This window comes from Phycodurus eques, chromosome 8, assembly GCF_024500275.1.
Source record: "Phycodurus eques isolate BA_2022a chromosome 8, UOR_Pequ_1.1, whole genome shotgun sequence".
In the NCBI taxonomy this organism is placed as follows: Eukaryota; Metazoa; Chordata; class Actinopteri; order Syngnathiformes; family Syngnathidae; genus Phycodurus; species Phycodurus eques.
In genome coordinates this window covers 9701629-9721209 of record NC_084532.1, presented here as the reverse complement: position 1 = coordinate 9721209, position 19581 = coordinate 9701629, and the positions used below count along the sequence as shown (strand labels likewise).

General features: G+C 42.4%; 2 protein-coding genes across 3 annotated transcripts in view; both read right to left on the bottom strand.

The window, feature by feature from the left end:
* Positions 1-6204, bottom strand: part of arhgef18b (rho/rac guanine nucleotide exchange factor (GEF) 18b) — an 86567-nt gene extending 80363 nt beyond the window's left edge. Inside the window, exons 1-2 of one of the 2 annotated variants that reach the window (XM_061682871.1) lie at positions 6190-6204; positions 1557-1670 (exon numbers count right to left, since the gene is read on the bottom strand). The gene's annotated coding sequence lies outside the window, so the exon portion shown is untranslated. Of the gene's footprint in view, positions 1-1556; positions 1686-6189 lie in introns of those variants that run through there. The other variant, XM_061682872.1, reaches the window with a different exon arrangement.
* A 2134-nt stretch (positions 6205-8338) lies between these two features.
* The window catches only part of insrb (insulin receptor b), a 111123-nt gene continuing 99880 nt past the window's right edge, over positions 8339-19581 (bottom strand). The window contains exons 17-23 of the mRNA XM_061683506.1: positions 19425-19492; positions 19102-19331; positions 18713-18823; positions 18456-18618; positions 17236-17365; positions 17007-17141; positions 8339-16130 (exon numbers count right to left, since the gene is read on the bottom strand). Of these exons, the coding sequence (XP_061539490.1) occupies positions 15776-16130; positions 17007-17141; positions 17236-17365; positions 18456-18618; positions 18713-18823; positions 19102-19331; positions 19425-19492 (1192 nt within the window). The 3' untranslated portion in view covers positions 8339-15775. The remainder of the gene's footprint in view (positions 16131-17006; positions 17142-17235; positions 17366-18455; positions 18619-18712; positions 18824-19101; positions 19332-19424; positions 19493-19581) is intronic.

Here is a 19581-nt window from a genome sequence, read left to right as displayed (position 1 = left end):
GAGGAGGAGGAGGAGTGAGTGTGAGGGGAGACGCAATACTGCCACCAGTATGTGTATGTTGGATTTTTTTTTTTTGTCCAAACAGATTTTAGCCTCTCTGTGCCGCCATGTCATTCTAATCCGCCCAGGCCCTTCGGAATCAGCAGCGTTGGTTGATGTAAGTCAAACTACATTGGCAGCAAGTTTCTTTTACCGGCCAGATTTCCAATTCGTCCTCGGAGGGCCAGCTCGGTGGCCCACAATAACGGCAGCATTTTTCTGTCCTCTGATTGGTTGGTCAGAGCAAGCCAAGTTCAACTACCAAAATACGTCTGTAGCGATCTGCACACAGTTCATAGACAAAGTTTTCGCGAGGACAACAATACATTTCTATAAAAAGGCAGTAAACGCAGAATTTCCGATACAGCCCTTATTATTACACTTTTGCATTATGGTGTGGCCAATGTGTATATTTACAGTTTCAGCCCCACACTTTTGTACTTTTGAAACAATTACAAACCATTGTCGCCTTGGACTGGTCACCAGCCAATCGCAGGGCACGTATAGACCAACAACTATTCACAGCCGCATTCACACCTTCGTGGAATTTCGTCTTCAGTGGACCGAACGCATGTTTTTGCGAATGCGAGAGGCAAGGCCATTTGGAAACTCCGAGAGTCCAACATTGAACCCCTCGACTGTGAGGCAGACATGCTAACTAAATTTGTAATATCGACTTATGATTTGTGTGCGTGTGTGTTTGTTTATCACAATAACAGTGTTTCTGCACGTGGAAACAGTTGTTATGAAAATGTTACTTTTTGTGTGTAATAGTCACATATTGCCATCACATAAGTTATTCTGAAAGTGTGGTGGTGTACAAATGAATCACTAAGTACATTTCAGTTGTATTTAACTTTTACATTGACTTTACAACAACAAACATGATTAAAAATTATTATTATTTTTTTTAAAAACCTTAGCCAAAAATGTTTTCTTGTTGATCAATGAAGTACATTATGTACGCTGTTTTACTTTGCCAGGTGGCAGCCCATTAACAGGAGAGGTGCCAACTCAGTTTGGAAACCTTGCTGTAATTCAATGGCTTACTTTGCCTGATGTGTGTTCAACTCCAATGAAGGTTTGAAGTTGCTTCGGAGTAAAAGGGAAAATAAAAGAAAACGCGTCATTCCCACTTTACAGATTACACAGTTTTAGTGAAATGACGCAGAAACAGAAAAAAGGAAGTATGCGTTACGAAATGCTGTTGACCAGTGAAGAATTCTCTTGTCTATTCTGTGAGTGGGGTGTGGGGGGGGGGGGGGGGGGGGGGGGGAGTACAGTGTACATACGTTTTGTACAAACCTGCGCATATACTCCAGGATACATTTCTAACCTGGCAAAAAAACCACCTTTCTTGTGTAATACGCAGGATGAGTGTCAAGTTGAGTTGAGTGCACATGGAGTGGCAAAAGTCTCGGCACAAAAACACAAAACTTCTCATATTTTCAACAAATATGACACATAGATGCCTGTCGTGGACACACACGTTTAGCATATTATTAAGGTGTACTTACGTTGTATAGCAGGTGAGAGGATGTTCTGTTCTGGCGTTGTCCTCACACTGACTGACTGACGATGATGACTGGCAGACACAAATTGAGTCAGGGCAGTTTCCTCTTTGCGTCGTTCTGTACAAAAACACGACGTTGTCTTCAGCTGACATCCACTGGTGCATTTCCTCATGTGTGACACACATGCACGTCGTCACGCTTGATGTGCTTTACGCACATCTGCTTGCACATTGAGCAATGTGAGTATTGTGGCATAGTCGATTGTTATTGATTTTGTTAACGTAGGCTACATACATAAACAAAAACAAAAACTACAGTGCAGGTATTGATTTTTTTATAATCATTTATCTTATTGAATAATTGTTTCATGTATTCATTGTAATTAACAAAATAAAATTTGTTAAAAAACAACAACAATTTAACATGTTTTATGTAGAGTACTTTTAAAAAAAAAAAAGGGTTGGCTATATTTAAATTAATTATAAATAATATTTCAAATGAGAATGAAATATTCTATTATTAAAAGAAACAATTTCACATACTTTTAAAAAAGCTCCTTTTACCTCATCTACGAGGTACCAGCCCCATTTTAAAAGTCTCGGTACAGTGTGCAAAGAACAAAGTGCTTCCTTTATTATCGTATTGATGAATTTACTCACCTCAGCAGATTGTAACTCACCCTATGATCCCGGCGTCCGTAAATCAACAAAAACTTCGTTAGATAAACTGCAGACTCTAAATATGTTACAATAATGCAAAAAGGAGTTTTCCTGTATTTCTAATCCAAATAGATGTTTTGTTTAAACTCATTGTATAAAGTTAGAATTGAATTGAATTGAAAGTTAATCAACACCCACAATTATATTATTAGTATTGTAGTAATATCAATTTATGAACTTTAATTGAACAATTTAATGAACTTTCATTTCTAAGGTTAACTAACATGAAATGTGTTACAGTGTAGGTGTGAATGAGTGAATAGTTATTTGTCTAGATGTGCTCTGCGATTGTCCAGCGACCAATGCAGGTTGTACCCCACCTATCGCAGGAAGTCAGCTGGGATAGGCTCTCGTGACCTGTGACCCTAATGAAGACGAGCGCTTTGGATTGATTGAGTATTCTGAACCTTAATTGCTTTTGACTGATCAAATAAAATCGTCAAGGCCGAGGTCCATGAGGTCCAGTCCTCCTGGGTTGGAAGAGCAATTCACAGGTGACAAAGGTTAGTCGACTCCATGCAACACAGGTTTGAATCAGTTCTCAGAAACAGTGCTTATAAATTATTAGTTCAGTGATTCACAGAAAAGCAAGCTCTTCAAGAATTGATCAGTTTATATAGTAAATGTATGAGATTGGAAATAAAAATGCAAAGACTGCTAATTTTGGAACAGTTAAATATTCCTTTTTCTTCACATGCTGTAAAGGAATAACAAATTTGATGCTATTTTATCGTGCTTTGATTTGGAATAGAATGTGCACGTACACAAATTTTCGTGAACACAACTGTACATACATTCCCTGACGTGGCATATGAAGAACAAAATGATGGTTATGAAAAACTGTGCACTTTCATTCCAAAATGCCACCACCACCTAGAGGTTATGAGAAAGGTGTATACTTTCATTCTAATAAAGCCACCACCACCTGGTGGTTAAAAAAGGTATAGCCTACACACTTTCATTCCAATATGACAGGTGTACGTTTGACTGCATATATGTACAGTTGTGCTTATAAGTTTACAAACCCTGGCAGAATTTTTTTATGTTTTGTTTTTTTATATAAATATGACTGATGAATGAACAACAACCATCAATTTCTTTATGGTTATGTTTTGTTTCATGATAATGCTTTTCTGAAATGCTTAACAGTTTAATCTGAATCCCATGAAAATAAAATTAAATGTGTTTCGCCTGGCCCTTCATGTTTTCTTTAAAGAATTGTACCCATCTTACAGATTCTGCCTGGGTAATCAAACATATGAGCCACAACTGTGTGTTTTCTAAATTATTAAACAAAAGTAGGGCTGTGAATTTCAAAATAAGAGCAAGTTAAGCAAAAAAAAAAGTATTACGTGTTCAAACAGTGTGTTTAACTTCAGAATAACTATTTGAAAACAAAAAATACAAAATACAGATAATGCTTAACTTTGATCATATGGGTAGAAGCAAAATCATGCATTGTAAAAATGCATTATACATAGGTAGAAAGGGATCCTGTTTTTTTTGCTCGTCTCCTGTGTGGAATTTTCTGCTGTGTTGCAGTCCGTGGGTGCTGGTTGGTGGGCGGAGTCTCCCGCGATGCAGCTGCTGGTAATTTGTCATCAGCAGTGTATTTAAGCATGGGAGACGCAGGAGGAAAACGCCGAGAAATTGTGCCTTGATTGTTGCCGTTGCCAGCGTTGTTACATTCTCGTGCATTCCCATGTTCATTCAGTCCTGCCAGTAGCTAATTTCGTCTGCCGTTTTTCTAATAAGTACAACTGTGTTTTTCTTAGTGGTGGGCAAGTGAACCCTCATGAAACACTGAAGGCTTTCCGAACAATTGTGCCGAAAAACCTTCAAAGCTTCAAGGCTTCAGTGATGGTGACATCTGGTGGACAACAGAGCACGACTGAAGCCCTGGCACAGTTTCCCATGACAGCAATAAAGGTTCAGAAAAGTATATATGGTCATTAAAGTGTTTTGTTCATTCATACCAAATAATGATTATATCGTCATTACAATAAAATATGCAGATGCTCTCCCCCATACTCTAAAACACATTCCAGATTAACCCAAAGAATAAATGCTCATTATATTAAATGTGGTGAAATGTTGGTTAAGGGTTTATTTAAAGCTTTGAGCTTTATTTAAAAACTACTGAAAGTCCCTAACAGGATTAGAGATCCTTCCTGCTTTGCAAATGATCATGGTGTGTGAATTCAGAAACGTGTGTGCGGTGGTTTTAAGGAAAACCTTTATGAAGATAATGGTTTGTCATTTGGGGACTTGTATGGTTGACTTGCCAAAATACTCTCTCTCCAAATCTCCTCACAGCCCCATTTTGAAGCATAATGATGCATCTTATATAGCATGGCGCCAAACCACTCAAATCTGTCAAACCTGTCAAGCTGTCATTGGCTCAGAATGCGTTGAAACGCCATGAGCCAATGAAAAGCTTCGAAACATTTCGAAGGAATGAAGCGCGAAGCGAAACAGCGATGATGTTCGAAGCTTCAAACGTCATCGGTCATGTGACACTGGTGTTTTGATACAAGCTCCGACGCAGCGTTTCGAATCACTCAGCTTCAGGAAGAGTGACGCAAGCTCCAAAGCCTCGGTATCATTTGCCCATCACTAGTTTTTCTGTTCTTGCTTCTCTTCCTTGTGTAGGTTAGAGTTAGTTCTCCTAGTTTCCTTTAGTGTTTTCCTCCTGTGGCTCCCCGTTCACCGTCCTCATTTAGGTACTGGTCTGCTAGATGGTTTTCAGGTTGACCTTCTGTTACAAAAAAAGGCACAGGGGTGCAGTTTCTGGGTCGTGGGGTAGAAAAATGGCCAGGTCTTTACGAAATACCGGAGAGAGATCCTGATATTCTCCAGGGAGGTCAACGAGCATGGAAGAGGGTGGTGGTGTACCAGAAGAAGGTATAGCTGAGAGCAGGCAGTGTGAGTGGCAATGAGGGCTCCATCCGGTGATGGCTAAGTATGTCCAGTCTATGGTGGGGTTGTGTCTATAAGCCAGGGAATTCCAAAGACTAATGGGGTATCAGTAGAAGGGATAACAAAAAGGGAAAGGTTTCCGCGGCGATTTCCTGAAATAAGCAAGGTGAATGGCACAGTTTGGTGGGTAACAGCGGAGATGATACGACCATCCAGGGCTGTGACTTTCTTCGGGGACGGAAGTGGTTGGAGAGGGATTTGGAGCTGGTGAATTATGGCTTCATGAATGAAATTGTCATCGGCACCGGACTCAATCGGGGCAGTGATGGGGGTGTCAAGAGCCGAAACTATAATGCAAGCGGGAACGGTCATGCGAGAAGGAGAGTTTGAGGGGATGGAGGTTTGGCTCACCACGACGCTCTCAGGTTGCGGTAAGCCTGGTCTTTTGGCCGGAGGGGACATGAGGAAATAAAGTGACCGGTTTGACCGCAGTAGATACACAGCCGCTAACCGTGTCTTAGCAACTCGCATGGGCTCTTCAGTGGCTACGGGGAGCCACGGAAAGGCGGAAGACTGTGCAGGAGGCGGGTGTGAAGCTGACGGCGCAGCGCTCGAAGTGGGAGGGTTTTTGCGTGAGCGAACCCCCCTCTCTCGTGTATGTTCGCGCAGTCGGAAAAGGAATTGAATGAGTGGAGTACCGGGGAGGAGTTTAGCCATAAGGAAGTGGACCATTTAGCTGCTTTGCCGAGGAGGAGGTTAGTGACATACGCTACTTTGGATTGTTCGGTAGGATAACTGTAAGATTGAAGGTTGAAAACGAGTGAGCAATTGAGTAGAAACTGGCTACATGCACCTAGGTCCCCGGAGTAGGGCTCGGGCAGCGGAACATGAGGTTCTTTATACAGGAGGAATGGTGGCGCCGAGGCTGCGGCCTCCCTAGGCGTACTGTACTTAAGAGGTGGATGGTTAGCTAGCATTGTCGAAGAAAGGAGGGATACCTGTTGTGTGAGGGAGCGTAGGGATTCCGTGAGTTCTTGGAGAGTCTTGGCCGAAGTATTCTGACACGAATAGAGAGTGGCTGGATCCAAGAGCAGTCGGAGGCAGATGTGAAAGGATGAATGGTTTATTGATGAAAGGTAATGGCAGTGGTCCTAGGTGGGTTGGCAGGCAGTGGTGAGGACAGGTGGCTGGCTTGGCGGCAGGAATTACGTGGATAAGGAACACGGGGGGGGAACACACTGGAACAAGGAGAGACAGGAGTCAAAAAGGGAAGGAGGAATAGCGTGACTTACGGGAGGTAAAAAGGCCGTGGTACCACTGAAAGTAACTGCAATACTTCGACGAGGATTTCCTGGAACAGGCAGGTTTATATACCGGTGGTGATAAGGCTGATTGGAGACAGGTCCTGAAAACAGAGAAGGGCGGGTGGAGGGAGGGAGGGAGAGAGAGAGAGAGAGAGAGAGAGCGCAAAGCACCCTCCTGGCTACAATAATGGAACTGCAGGCAGTATATGACATCCTTCATGCCATTCCTTTCATCAATCAATCCATTGCTTTTTACAATTCGGCAGCATGATGAGGCTATTTCAACATCATTTTGGATACATTTATTCGCTTTGTGGTGAATCTGCAGTGTGTGACTCAGTAGATGTATGTTGAGCACCCTTTGGCGGCCACAGAAGTGCACTGTCCCGCTTAATTTCAACAGAGGCAAAGCGGGGGGAAATTGTCCTGGCAGCGCGGCTGCTGGTCATTACGCCGGGGGGATCAGAGGCTGCCTCTCTGCAGCTCGTGAGAGCACATGCAAATGTCCTCCGCTGGGAATTCTCCTCACCCCGCTTGAGCTGTGAGAAGTTCAGAGAAAGCGGGGTTTTCAAAGCATTCTGCTCAACAAAACGTCTGTGGGAGAAGGCTGTTGAATGTCGTTCATCCAATCTCAAATTTAACAGCAGCAGTGTTCCATTTTTTATTGACAGTTAGTGGGACTGTCAATAATCAATCCACTGTGTGGATCCAGCAGTTTCGCTCAGCGAACAACGACGTGCTAACCATTGTAACGCTAACTGCTTTGTCCGCTCAGCGTAATAAGAAGCAGCGGCATTTCCTAGCAACGCAGGCCGTCCCACATCGCATCGCCGTGCAGTCAAATGTTCTTTGTTGTACACCGTAGTGCACGACTATAGCTCATCATTAGCACAATTGTTGATGTGTATGTGCATGCATAGCTGTAAACTGTTTACTCCTATATTTCTAGGGTACAGCAATGTTTAAAGATGTTTCGAAGCATTTGAAATGCTATTTAAGTGTTTTGGGGGCAAAGTATTTGCAATTTAAACTATTCATATAGGCAGTTAGAATCACTTTCAAGGGAGCGTCAGTTTTTCGTGGAAATTCACCATTGGCGGTTGGGCTCGGTTCCTATCCCTTGCAAATAGCGGGGGTCCACTGAACAACTATTGAAATTTGTAATATAAATGTATGCGTGCATTTTCCAACATGGTTGTACTTTAGGATGAAAATCATGGAGCCTTTCCTCTACAGTAGCGGTTCTTAAACGTTGTCACCCCAGGAGCCGCATTTTCCTATTGTTGCGACTGACTTTTATAGAAGTTAAGAAAAAAGAAAACGCAGTTCAACTGTAGCCTTTGAAATCATATGTACTGTATAGTTTTTAAACAAAAACAAACTAAAAATGTATTCACTGTACATCAGTGATTCTCAACTGGTGAGTTGGGACCCAAAAGTGGGTCGCAGAATATTACTATTCTGATGTATATATATATATATTTATTTATTTATTTATTTACAGTACAGAGGTGTACCAAGTCCTGCACAGAACATAGTAGAAAAGTGACAAGAATGTTATTTCCTCGTGCTCTAGCCCCTAGTTTACTCTGTAAACAAATACAGTACAGCTCAGCCTTTGGCTGGCAGGATATCATGGCAATCAAACATGCCTTTGGTGGTACAGCACCACCAAACTGCACGTTTTTGGAGGCTAGAATTAAACCAAAAAAAATGCTTATGGTTCACGTCTATGAAAATGAGTCGCAACTTTGCAGCAAAAGGAAAATACAGGTCCTAGGGGGACAACAGTTGGGAACCACCGCTCTACATCATTGCCTCTATCCAGAAGTGAAAGAAAAGACATTTTCCAATAATTTTATTCATAATTTTAATATAAACAGTAATTGTTGAATAATTTACACACAGCAAGATTTGTATTTTCATATCATTGCAACATTTTCTGTACATATCACTACTTGGCTCTCCTTTTGAAAACATAGAAAAAATAAATTGTCAAGCGTTCATTTAGTCATGGCACATTTTTTGTCTTCTGTTTTGATCCTGTACAATATGCATCATGTAATTCTGTGTGTGTGTCGATATATGCGATACATAAAGATAATGGCACATTTGGATCCAGTGTGAGGGATGAAGCGATCTCTCTGGGTTTGGACTACACACACACACACTCACACACACACACAGACTGACTGCTGCACTCTCACAACAGGACCGTATACACAACATATCCCTAAAAATGAGCACACCAGGATGAACAAAGAGGTAACCAGCACGACGACGACGACAACACAGCAGGGTGGCCACTAGAAGCGACTGTATGTGCACCGAGGAGACAACAAGCTAAAGTACTGCTGTGTGAAACTGGAGCAGACCACTGGACAGACACCCATCTGTCCATAACTAATAAGACAAATATGAAATATCATCTCACCACTCATCAGCAGTACCTTTTTTTCTTTTTAAAGTCATTCATCACCTGAAGCAGCCGTCACACTCCGGCTTTACAACTTGGGGGGGGCTGGAGGTGGTTGAACCATCTTTGTAGCTTATTTTCATCACTTGTCTTCCTCCCTTTCCAAAGGATGTGCAGTGGTCTCGTCCAGTTTACACATTATTTAGTCAAATAAAATAAAAATAACACAAACTAAACACACCTCAGTGATACGTTTGGGCCAGTTGGGCTCGCATTTGGAACATGCATTGTGTTGATTGAAAGCAGGTCGGATGCCGAGCGGGGGCCACAAAGTGTGTACGCTACGTGTGCGTGTTTCCACAGGCTCTTCTCCTGTGTAGTGTAGTGGGCTGTGTCATCATCAACAACAAAAATATCATTTTGATTTAATTAAAAAAAAAAAAAAAAAAAAAAAAAGTTATATACACATTAATAACAAATTTGTAATGTACAAGAGTAGCAAAAAGTTTACAGTAAGAAAAAGTCGTTGTGTTTGCCCTCCCTACTTTGGCTAAAAAAACAAAAATCAAAATTTCTCTAAAAGGTAATACTTCTTTAAAACAAAATAAAATTACATACAAATGCTTTGTTCTCAACCTGCGCTTTACATACGAGCAGGTTTGCAAAATCAATCCAGGGATATTTCAACTTGGAAACTTTCAACAGAAGTGAATGGGAATAGAGGAACATTTACAGCAAGAAAAAAACTTGCCAGACTTGTCTGTAAAGGGAACCCAAATGAGGGGGCACAATTGTAGTTTGTATACATATTTAATCCATCATAATTGTACAAAAGCTTCACAAAAAAAATTAAAGTAAATAAATTAGCCAGATTAAAAAAATATTTTGGGGGATAAAATATGTATATCCATTCACGTGGGGTATAATATATTTAATCTATCATATTTAAATTGACCATGTAACAAGTCCGATTTTAAATTAATATGCTGTTAAAAAATACATTAGTAAGGTATGCATATTTAATCTATTATGAACTTTTTTTCAGCCAATAAATCAAAAGTGACACAAAATCTGGCTCAAAATTAGATAAATATTACATTTTAAATTATTATATGAAAGTATGTCTTTGAAACAGTTTGAAAATAAAAATATACTGCCCGATTCCCAGTTAATTCCCATTAATTCTGATGGAAAATCTCCAAGTGAATATTTCCCCCAAATCTCCTTGCTAAACTTCCCAAGGAAAGTTGTCGGAAAGTTTCCAACGTCAATTGTCGACCTCTTTGCAACCCAAAAGACATGACGGGAAACCTTTTTTTTTTTTGAGGTCATTAACAGAGCAAATTTATACTATATTAAGTGCTTTCATTTTCAAGGGCAGAAGTGGAGGGGATCTGCTGCTATTTACAGTTAGGAGCGATTAATCAGCTTATTTTCCTGAATGTTGGGATGCACTTTAACAACAATGGGAATCCCCACATTGGGTGATATTTGGTGTGTTTTGGCGTGTGCTGAAAAAAATTGACCCCAAGATTAATTGCAATACCCCCCCCCCCCCCAAAGGTTACATAAAGAAGCTATCCGCTTGGTATACATAATTCGTTTTTCCATGCATGAAGCAAGCTGAGCAAAGTAAAAGTTCCATTTGTTTCTTTTTTGGTACAAATCATCAGTCATAATAATCCCAAATGATAACATTCTCTCATTAAACAGTTTGATTTGCACAGAATTGGATTTGAAAAGCAGATTTCACAGGGGGTTTACATATTTGGAGGTCTCTTGAGGGATTAAAGCGGGTCCTTTTTGGGGAGGCGTGGGCTGTTTGAGCAAGGCACTGTTGTGGGTGGGTTTGCAATGCTCCCATCCAGCCGCTGACGTCAGTGTGAGCTGAGGGTTTTCCTGATTGTCTCCAAAAGCAGAGAGGATGTGAACATGTTGAAAGAGGAGAGGAGGAAGGGGGAGGGGGTGGTCTTATCGCATCCATTTTTGCAAGGACGCTGAGAAATTTCTCTTCAGTCAAAACTGATATAAAAGGTAGCTAAGGTATGTCTCGTCATCCCCCTCCGAGCATCAGGTCGTCTCCCTGAGACTAAAAAAAAAAAAAAAGGTTACAATCGAGATTTTCTACATCTGCTTCCACGTTGTATGGCACACAGGATTGTCCCAGTCCTGCTTTGTCCTTCCCAAGAGGGAGGAGGTTTCGGGGGGACGGGGGGGATTTGCGTTCCAGCCGCCTCTTCTTTAAAAGCAGCCTCAACTCAACTGTCCTGATTGGCCAAACAGACCCAATCCGCACAAAGTAAATGTTATTCTCCTGATATTCACAGTGGAACACGTAAGACAGGAAAATCACAGGCACTGATACACGTGATGGAAGAAAGTCTTGGGACACACTTTTTCATCAATAATAGTCATCAATTGGCGGTGGGGCTAAACCACTGAGATGCCCCTGAATCCTAATTTGAAGGTTTCAAATTGTTTGGAGTAGAACTTTTTCTGTTCCAGTGCACAAAGCAAGGTCCATCATAAACATGCTTGGATGGGTTTGGGGTGGAAGAATTTCCTCTGACCTCACAAATATCCAAAAACAAAAGATTTCCTCAGACTACAAAATCTAGTTTTTGTTGCGAAGGGGGTACCACCTTCATATCATTTCATTTTAATTGTTTTGGTGTCCCAATACTTTGGTCCATTTAGTGTAAATGAGCGCATTTGATTAGCCTTTGTTGGGAAAGGAGGGATGAAGTATCTCGAAGGAGGTCGAGTACACATTTCTGGAACAATACAGCAGTGAACGTGGACAGATTTGTTTTAAGTGGGGGGGGGGGAAGATAACCGGCTACTGTATGGAAAGGCCCAACAATATACGTGTAAGGCGGGAAGCAGGCAGGAGGAGGCCACTCATGAGAGCAGTGATTGAAAAGATTGGATGTCGGGTGAGCGTCGAGTGCGATCCCTCCGTGTGCACTCCAGTAGACTCCGGCAAAGACAAAATTGACGACGACGACGGTGACGAAAAACAACGCGTAAGCATTCCTCAACAACAACAAACTGACCTACAGCATCGCTCCGCCCTCACACTGCGCCACTTGGATGCTAACTGCTTTGCTCTTGATTGTAACAAAATAGAACTCTACAAATACGGGCACACCATCTTGATGAGGAATTGCATATGCCGCGAGAGGTGTCCGAGAGCTGCGTTCACCTTCCTTCGTACGACGCGCTACTAAGCTCTGAGGCAGTTGTGTTCACAGTGGCTTGAACGGTATTGGAAAGCCAAACTTTGCTGTGTTAAGCAGTATATCATACGTTAGTGCAGTGATTTCCAACCACTCGACCCCGTCACATTAATGTAAGATCAGCAAATTATCCAACTTCACTTAATTGATCTTAAAGTGATTATTTTGTACAGATCATGTATTTTTGTTCATCTATCTATGCCAGCGACAGGCAGAACAATTGAATGCGCTTCCACGAGATGGCAGAAGGTACAGTTAAGATCTGTAGCCACCTGTTGCCATAAACAGAATAATAGCTTTGCGCTCAACTAAGCAGGACCACATTTTACCCTTAGTAAATTTGTGAATAAATTGAAACAAGATCATCATTATTTCAGGATACTCACTGTACTTTTCATGTCATTTGGTGTTCCGTGAGATCTTTCTGTCAAATACGTGCCTTGGCTCCAAAAAGTTTGCGAAACACTGTTCGTGTGACACAGCTCAAGTCCACCATGTTTCTGTCATGCATAAACCTTTTTTTTTTTTTTTTCTCCATGTTCTTAACTACATCACAGATCATTTACAACAGCCCAAGACTTAATCTCAGCTTTCCTTCTTCAGACCACCTAATGATGCTCCACAACTCCAAGTTGGAGAAGGCACTAGTGCAAAACAGAAGGGCTTCTGAAAGATTCTGACACTTCGGGCTCCTCAGAAAGCTGCCGAATGCTACCGGGCCCGATTGGCGTCGTGGTTGTCGGGTCGCATGTTAATTAACTGATATGGGCAAATTCTTTTAGCGCGATAATGTTCCTAATAAAACTAATAAACGTCAAGTGTTGAGGAGGACCAATTTTTAGCCCACATTTAGATCTCAAGTGATGCTGCAATTACAAAAACACAAATTGAAAAATAAAAACTATTATATGTATCCTAGTAGGATACGCATTCAAATAATTAGCGCACTCACATGCCCACACTCAACGAGATCATCTGTCTCGGCCACCTGCTGGAATTTGGTGGCCATTGCTTGCTAGATGGGAGTTGATTACAGGGGGCAAATGTTGGGCAGCAGGTCAAGGGAAGCATGAGAGAAACATGCAGAGCCAAATCCAACAAGGAGACAAAGGCCGTACAGTTGCAGCGGTCTTTTCGTTGACACTGGATATAGGGCCCGATTTAAGATTCTGACAAGTTCTGCTTGTTAAGTAGACAAAAGGTTCACACAGGCGAACACAACTCAGGACACTTGGAATCTTAGAGCTCATACAGGACTAATGTTGCTATCAAAAAGGAAGTACATTCATCGGGCCGCCCTCGGACCTAATTGTGATCAGATATCATGTGACCTCATTCCTCCTTTTTTAAAGCTGTATGTATGTGTGTTTAATCAGAAAAGTCTCCTCTTCATATAGACAGATGGTCCGAGGGGGCTTAACAACAACAACAACAAAAGCGAAAGGATTCAGTGGGTTGAAGCTATTTCCCATCCAGGTGGTCACACTACGAGAGGACAGAGCACTGATGGCAGATTAGTGGGATATCTGGGGCTATAAAAATAAAAACATTTGAAGGAAAAACATTGGCAAAAAAATAAAATCTTGATACTAACAAAGCTTTTGATGAAAAATATTACAAATATGAACTATATACAAAAACATCAGTCATATATTATATATATAAAATGTTGGTACCTTAATACCAATATTCCATATATACTATATATTATATAAATTTATATATTTCTATACCTAGTAAAATATATCAAAGCAGCAGCTATTGGTCAGTCTGAGGAACTCCTTTGTCCAATTCTTAACTGTTTAAATATCCTTCAGCCATATGAGTGAGGACACAGATAGAAAAGAGAGAAAACAATGATAAAAGCAAATAAATTAAAACTTTTCACCCGATGAATATGTGTGTCGTTTTGGGATTCTACTGAACCAGGAGAAAAACAAACAACACAAAAGCAAAACACCCAACGTTCCTCTAGGATTAGATGTTTGTTCTACGATTAATCCATCCCACTGTCCCAAACTGAAATGAAATCGTTGTTCAACAGAGAACGAACACGAGCGCAGAGAGACACTTGTCTTTGGGCCACATTCTCCCGTTGGTGCGTAAGTCAGTATTTTATGCGCCTGTCTTGCGCGGTTTCAAGGTACATGGATTCTCCGCTAATGACCTCTGACACACCCACCGCACGTACCCGGCTAGTTTGCGCATAACGGCTTGAGAGGCGTGACTCATTGAAGTCTGGAGGAGGGTAGAATTCTCGGAATGTGGACTTTTCCTGAGACACGTGAATGCAATTAAAATCCATCTGGGAAGTATCTCGACACTTTAACTGTGAAACTAAGACCCGTGCGGATAACCGAAAGTTGGTGTCCGTCCCCAGTGAGATGTGGGCACCGCTCATCGAACAGGCTACTTTAAAGGACCATATGTTTTTGTATTGTCTAATTTCTATTAAATACATATTGTACAATATATGTAGTTTATTCCGTGTATGGAAGGCCATTAATAATAAACCGAGCGAGCCAGTTGTTGATCAGCGTTGCCCAGCAACCATAACAGTGCCACATATGCCGGCATGTCACTTGACCAAATATGAATAAAATGATTCCAAATCTAACACATCGTCGCGCCATCAAGACGGACTGCATTTGTGCGTTGCTTGCAGACAAACTCCCAAGCCGCCATGCAGCATGTTTGAAATGAAAGTGCCACTTGCAGCTCGTGCATGATTAATTAGTTAATATGACATAATGTCGACGTTCGGCCATCGAACGGTGTAATGTGGTAGGGACGCATTACGGCCATAGGACAGTCGGTGAGCGTATAAGGGCCAGGTGTCCGTCAGCATGCAGAGGCAGCATGCCCGGGTCGCCACCAGCCGTCGGAAGCTCGGAGCGAATCAAAACGTGCAATATGATGTTTCTCCTTTCAGTAGAGTAGACATGCTACAACCTTTGGTGCACGCAAGAGGAAACCCACTTAAGTCTTGGGCAGAATACGCTCAAGGCCAAATATGAGCAGGAACGCCCACATTCAGGGTTACTCCACTCAAAGTGCGCACATGGCCAGAAGGTGCGCAGATGATAGAATTAAGTCGACGGCAGAATGGGGGCAGACAGAAAAGTGCGGAGCTCCCCACCTTTTCTGACTTAAGCATACGGGAGAATATGGCCCTTTCTGTATAGGCCACATATCCAAAGGCCACTATCTGAGTAAAAAGACTGAGTCAGGAGAAGAAACGTAAATGCAAATAAACGCCCAGTGGAAAGGAGAGTCTTTGAAGAGGTCGAGCATAAGAGCAGCCTTGTGGTTGTCTAAGGGTCCTCGTGTTCACAGTTCTTTTTTTCTCCTCAGTTTCCACCACAATGTGTCCTGGAAACGTGGCGACAGCGAGAAACAAAAAGATGTCACCAGAAAGACCCATGTGCTGTTTGCATCCCTTGCTAGCCTGTGTTTGGCAGTCATGAGGAAGAAAAAGTAAAAGTCCTGAGATCTGTGTGTGTTGAGGTCTTCTCCAAGAATAAGAAAAGGAGGGACATGAAGGATTCTGAGAGGGCTGGAGGAGAAAAGAAGGAAGGTTGAGGTTGTGCCAGTTCATTGAGTTCTTTCGGGGAAACAGGAAATGTTAGGAAGGACTGGATCGGGGCAACGATAAGATCAGTCCATTTTTCTTGCCACCGTTCATGTGTGTGTAGGGGACATGCTCCTCATAGTTCCCCCTGAGGGCCACAGAAGGCCCGCTGTCCCTGCCTAAGCTCTCTTCTCTCTGGGAGTACGAGGATGGGTCCAGGGGGATGCTCTCCATGTTGTCAAGGTCCAAGTCAAACTCCTCGGTCTCGGGGACCTTGTTCTCCTCGCTGTAGAAGAAGGAGACCTCCTGGAAAGACGGGTGCAGGTCTTCCCGCAGAATCTCGATGATCTCGTGTAACATCGGCCGCATTTTGGGATTGTACTGCCAGCACATCTGCATTAAGCTGTGCCTAAATGTTTGAAACGGGAAACTGACAAATTAGGAGGCAGAATCACCTGACAGAAACATTCTTAAATAGATGAGTAAAAATGTATAGTTATTCATGTGGTTAAAACTAGGGCTGCAGCTACAGAATATTTTTAGACGAGTATTCTACCGATTATCCAATCGATTAATTGAATAAAAAAATATTTTGCATTATTAAACAAAATAACGTGAGGTTCAGGTTAAATTTTCATCCACTTGGGTTCGCCATCCTCACGTTCTATTGTTGTATCTGTGACTTTGAGTGTGTATGGCTTTCAAAGGCAGGGCCTGGCCTGGTGAGTGCAATGGGAGTCAGCGAGTGTAGAGTTGGCTGGCTGTTAACTGGCTAACCTGTTAGTCGGTCAAGACCGAGGAGTATGAGTTACTAGGTGCGAGTTGTGGCCATTGGCAGCACGGGTAATGAACTTGCTTATTACTTGTTTGTTTTCTTACCGTTTGGTCAATAAAGCGATTGAAAGTGCACCGCCGGCTTTGTCTATTTTTTATCACTTACAATATTCTATCTAGCGATGGTACACTATGTTAAATTAACGGAAATCGATATGTTACCTTGTGTTGGCGATCATAGATGTGCTGTTGCGGTAACATTGCACTATCTTCCTTGTTAAGTGTGAAATGATCCAAAACTTTGTACATTCTGTCATTTACGGACCATTGGTTTGGAAAAATTATCCCTGCAACACTTCGAGGCAGACATTTTGCTTCTACCTCTTTCTGTATTTGAATTATTTGAGTTATTCGAACAATCGTTCCAGCCCTAATCAAAGCTCATGGAAAATTCACAAACGCTTGTAATCCTAGGTGAGCAGAACTGGCAGAGTATCTTTGAATAACTCACATCCTCTCAGGGCAGTTGTCCGGGCGATCCAGGTATCCTCCGTCCATGACAAATTTGAGGACCTGCTCATTGGACAAGCCCTGGTAAGGCTGCTCTGCTAGCGTGCTGATCTCCCAGAGCACGACGCCGAATGACCTGCAAGACCAAGAAAATGTCACAGAACGCATTGATGACAGGATCACAATTGGCGCTGTGGGGCGTCCATGGTCCTGACAGGCTGGTCGCCTACCAGCAGTCAGAGTGCGCAGTGAAGACTCCGTCCTTGAGAGACTCCGGAGCCATCCACCTGACAGGAAGCAGGCCTTTCCCTCCTTTACGGTAGTAGTCAGTCTCGTAGATGTCTCGCGTCATACCAAAGTCTAAGATGGAGGGAAAGGAGGAGGGCGGAAATCAAGAGAGGGTGCAGTGAGCTATTAGCTAACAGCCAAATTACAAATGCTCTGTTGGAGAAAACCACAACGTATATTATGAGGCCTCCTCCAGTTCCACATCAAAGACTTTTTAAGACCTTTTGAAGGCCACAGTGATGTTTCTGATGTCTGTACATGCATTTTCTATAGGGCTTGTTGGGTTGCTCGTGAGCTGGAGCCCATCCCAGGAGGCTTAGGTTGAGAGGAGGGGTGCACCTTGGACTGGTTCCCAGCCAATTGGAGGACACATTCGACAAGCATTCACATCCTCACCTATGGACAATTTAGAGTCTTCAATCACCCTAACGTGCAAGTTTTTTGGAATGTGGAAGGAAGCCATCGTTCCTGAAGACAACCCATGCAAGGACAGGGGCACTACGCAAACTCCACACTTAGCGCTTGAACAGCGATTCAAACCTAGGACCTCTCGACTGTGAGTCACGTGCTAACTACTACTAGACCGTGGTGCCTTATTTTTTAGATGAAGTACTGTATAAAGTGAGGATTTTCATAAATCTTGACAGGGATTTTATCATTGACTTTACATCTTAAAGTATTATTAATGCACAACACCTAAATGTACCTTATCTTTACTTCACCGAATTAAAACATTCTTGTCAGCTGGTTAGAAAACAATGTAACAGTTTTTTAATAATGAAGTGTAATTTCTAAGGCGGACCAAGGCTTTTTGAAGGATCTGCAGACATCCTGATAAATGGTGTTCAACAAAAGAATCAGTTACCAGTAACGATGTCAGCTACAATGAATATTGTCTTTTACTGACACTATGAGAAAAAATATTCAGTATCTATCTATCTATCTTTAATTTACTGCCCCCGCGACCCGGATAAGCGGTAGAAAATGGATGGATGGAAGTACTGTTACAAACATAAATCATCATCTCTGGGAAGTCTGAATTGTCTTGTTTTGTGCTTTTACTGGATCGAATTGAGTTGTGCTGTGTGTACTTAATGAAGTGTGACTGTATATCATTAAAGAGAAAATTGATGCAACCAGTCAAAAACCTCCAATCTAGTACCTCCAATCTTGACAGTGAAGTCTTCTGCCACCATGCAGTTCCTGGCTGCCAGATCCCTGTGCACAAACTTTTTGGCGTTGAGGTAGGCCATGCCGTCTGCGATCTCCGCAGCCATCTGGATCATTTCCTTCAAGGTAGGTGGAGGACGGCCAGTTGGGTTGTTCTAAAACACAAACAAAACACATACACACACACATACAGGAGGAAGAATGGCGGACAATGTGTGTATCGGCCATGCATTTGCAGGCAGCGCCTACCTCAGAGTCCGGCCTGAGGCTTCGCAGGTAGCTTTTCAGATCACCGTGTGTCATTAGCTCCATCACCACTAGGGTGGGCTGACCCTTAGACACGACACCTAAGAGGCGTACCTATGAAAATAGGACAAATGATCAAATCCAATATTGGTAATGTATGACCATAGCATATTTTTCTATCCTGAATCTTGGGCCTGATAATCTGAGCCAGCAGGATTAAAGTTATAAAAGAATGTTGGGACATATGGTAAGGCAGTAAAATGGCAATTACAAGTGGGAATGTTTGTTTTGGGAGTCAAACTGTGCGTCATTATGGTAGCGTCAACACAACAAGCCAGTCATGAATCTCTGAGTAATGAGTGGTTGAAGGGACTGAAAGTATGGTGACTTACCACATGGTGACAGCTGAAGGCCTTCATGACAGAGGCCTCATTGAGGAACTCGATCCTCTCTCGCAGGCTGGCCGATTCGTTGACTGTCTTGACGGCCACGCGGGTGTCCGGGTCACCTTTAACGATGTCTTTGGCGTTTCCTTCGTACACCATGCCGAAGGAGCCTTGACCCAGCTCCCCAAGCACCGTGATCTTCTCCCGCGGCACTTCCCACTCGTCAGGAACATAAACTATAAAAATTGTGGAGTTGAGTGGAACAGTAAAATCATTACCTTGAGAGATATATACTCTTTCCCCTCCAAGTTTTTTATGATGCTTCTTACCATCATTGGCACTGAGGTACTCTGGGTTTGGGGAGGCAATGAGAGGTCCAGTTGGGCCCTCTGTTTGCCTGTTACAGATCAAAACACAGCAATATGACACACTGAAGATTTTTTGAGAGATCTTTTGAATGTAAAATATGTGCGATGGCTCCAAATG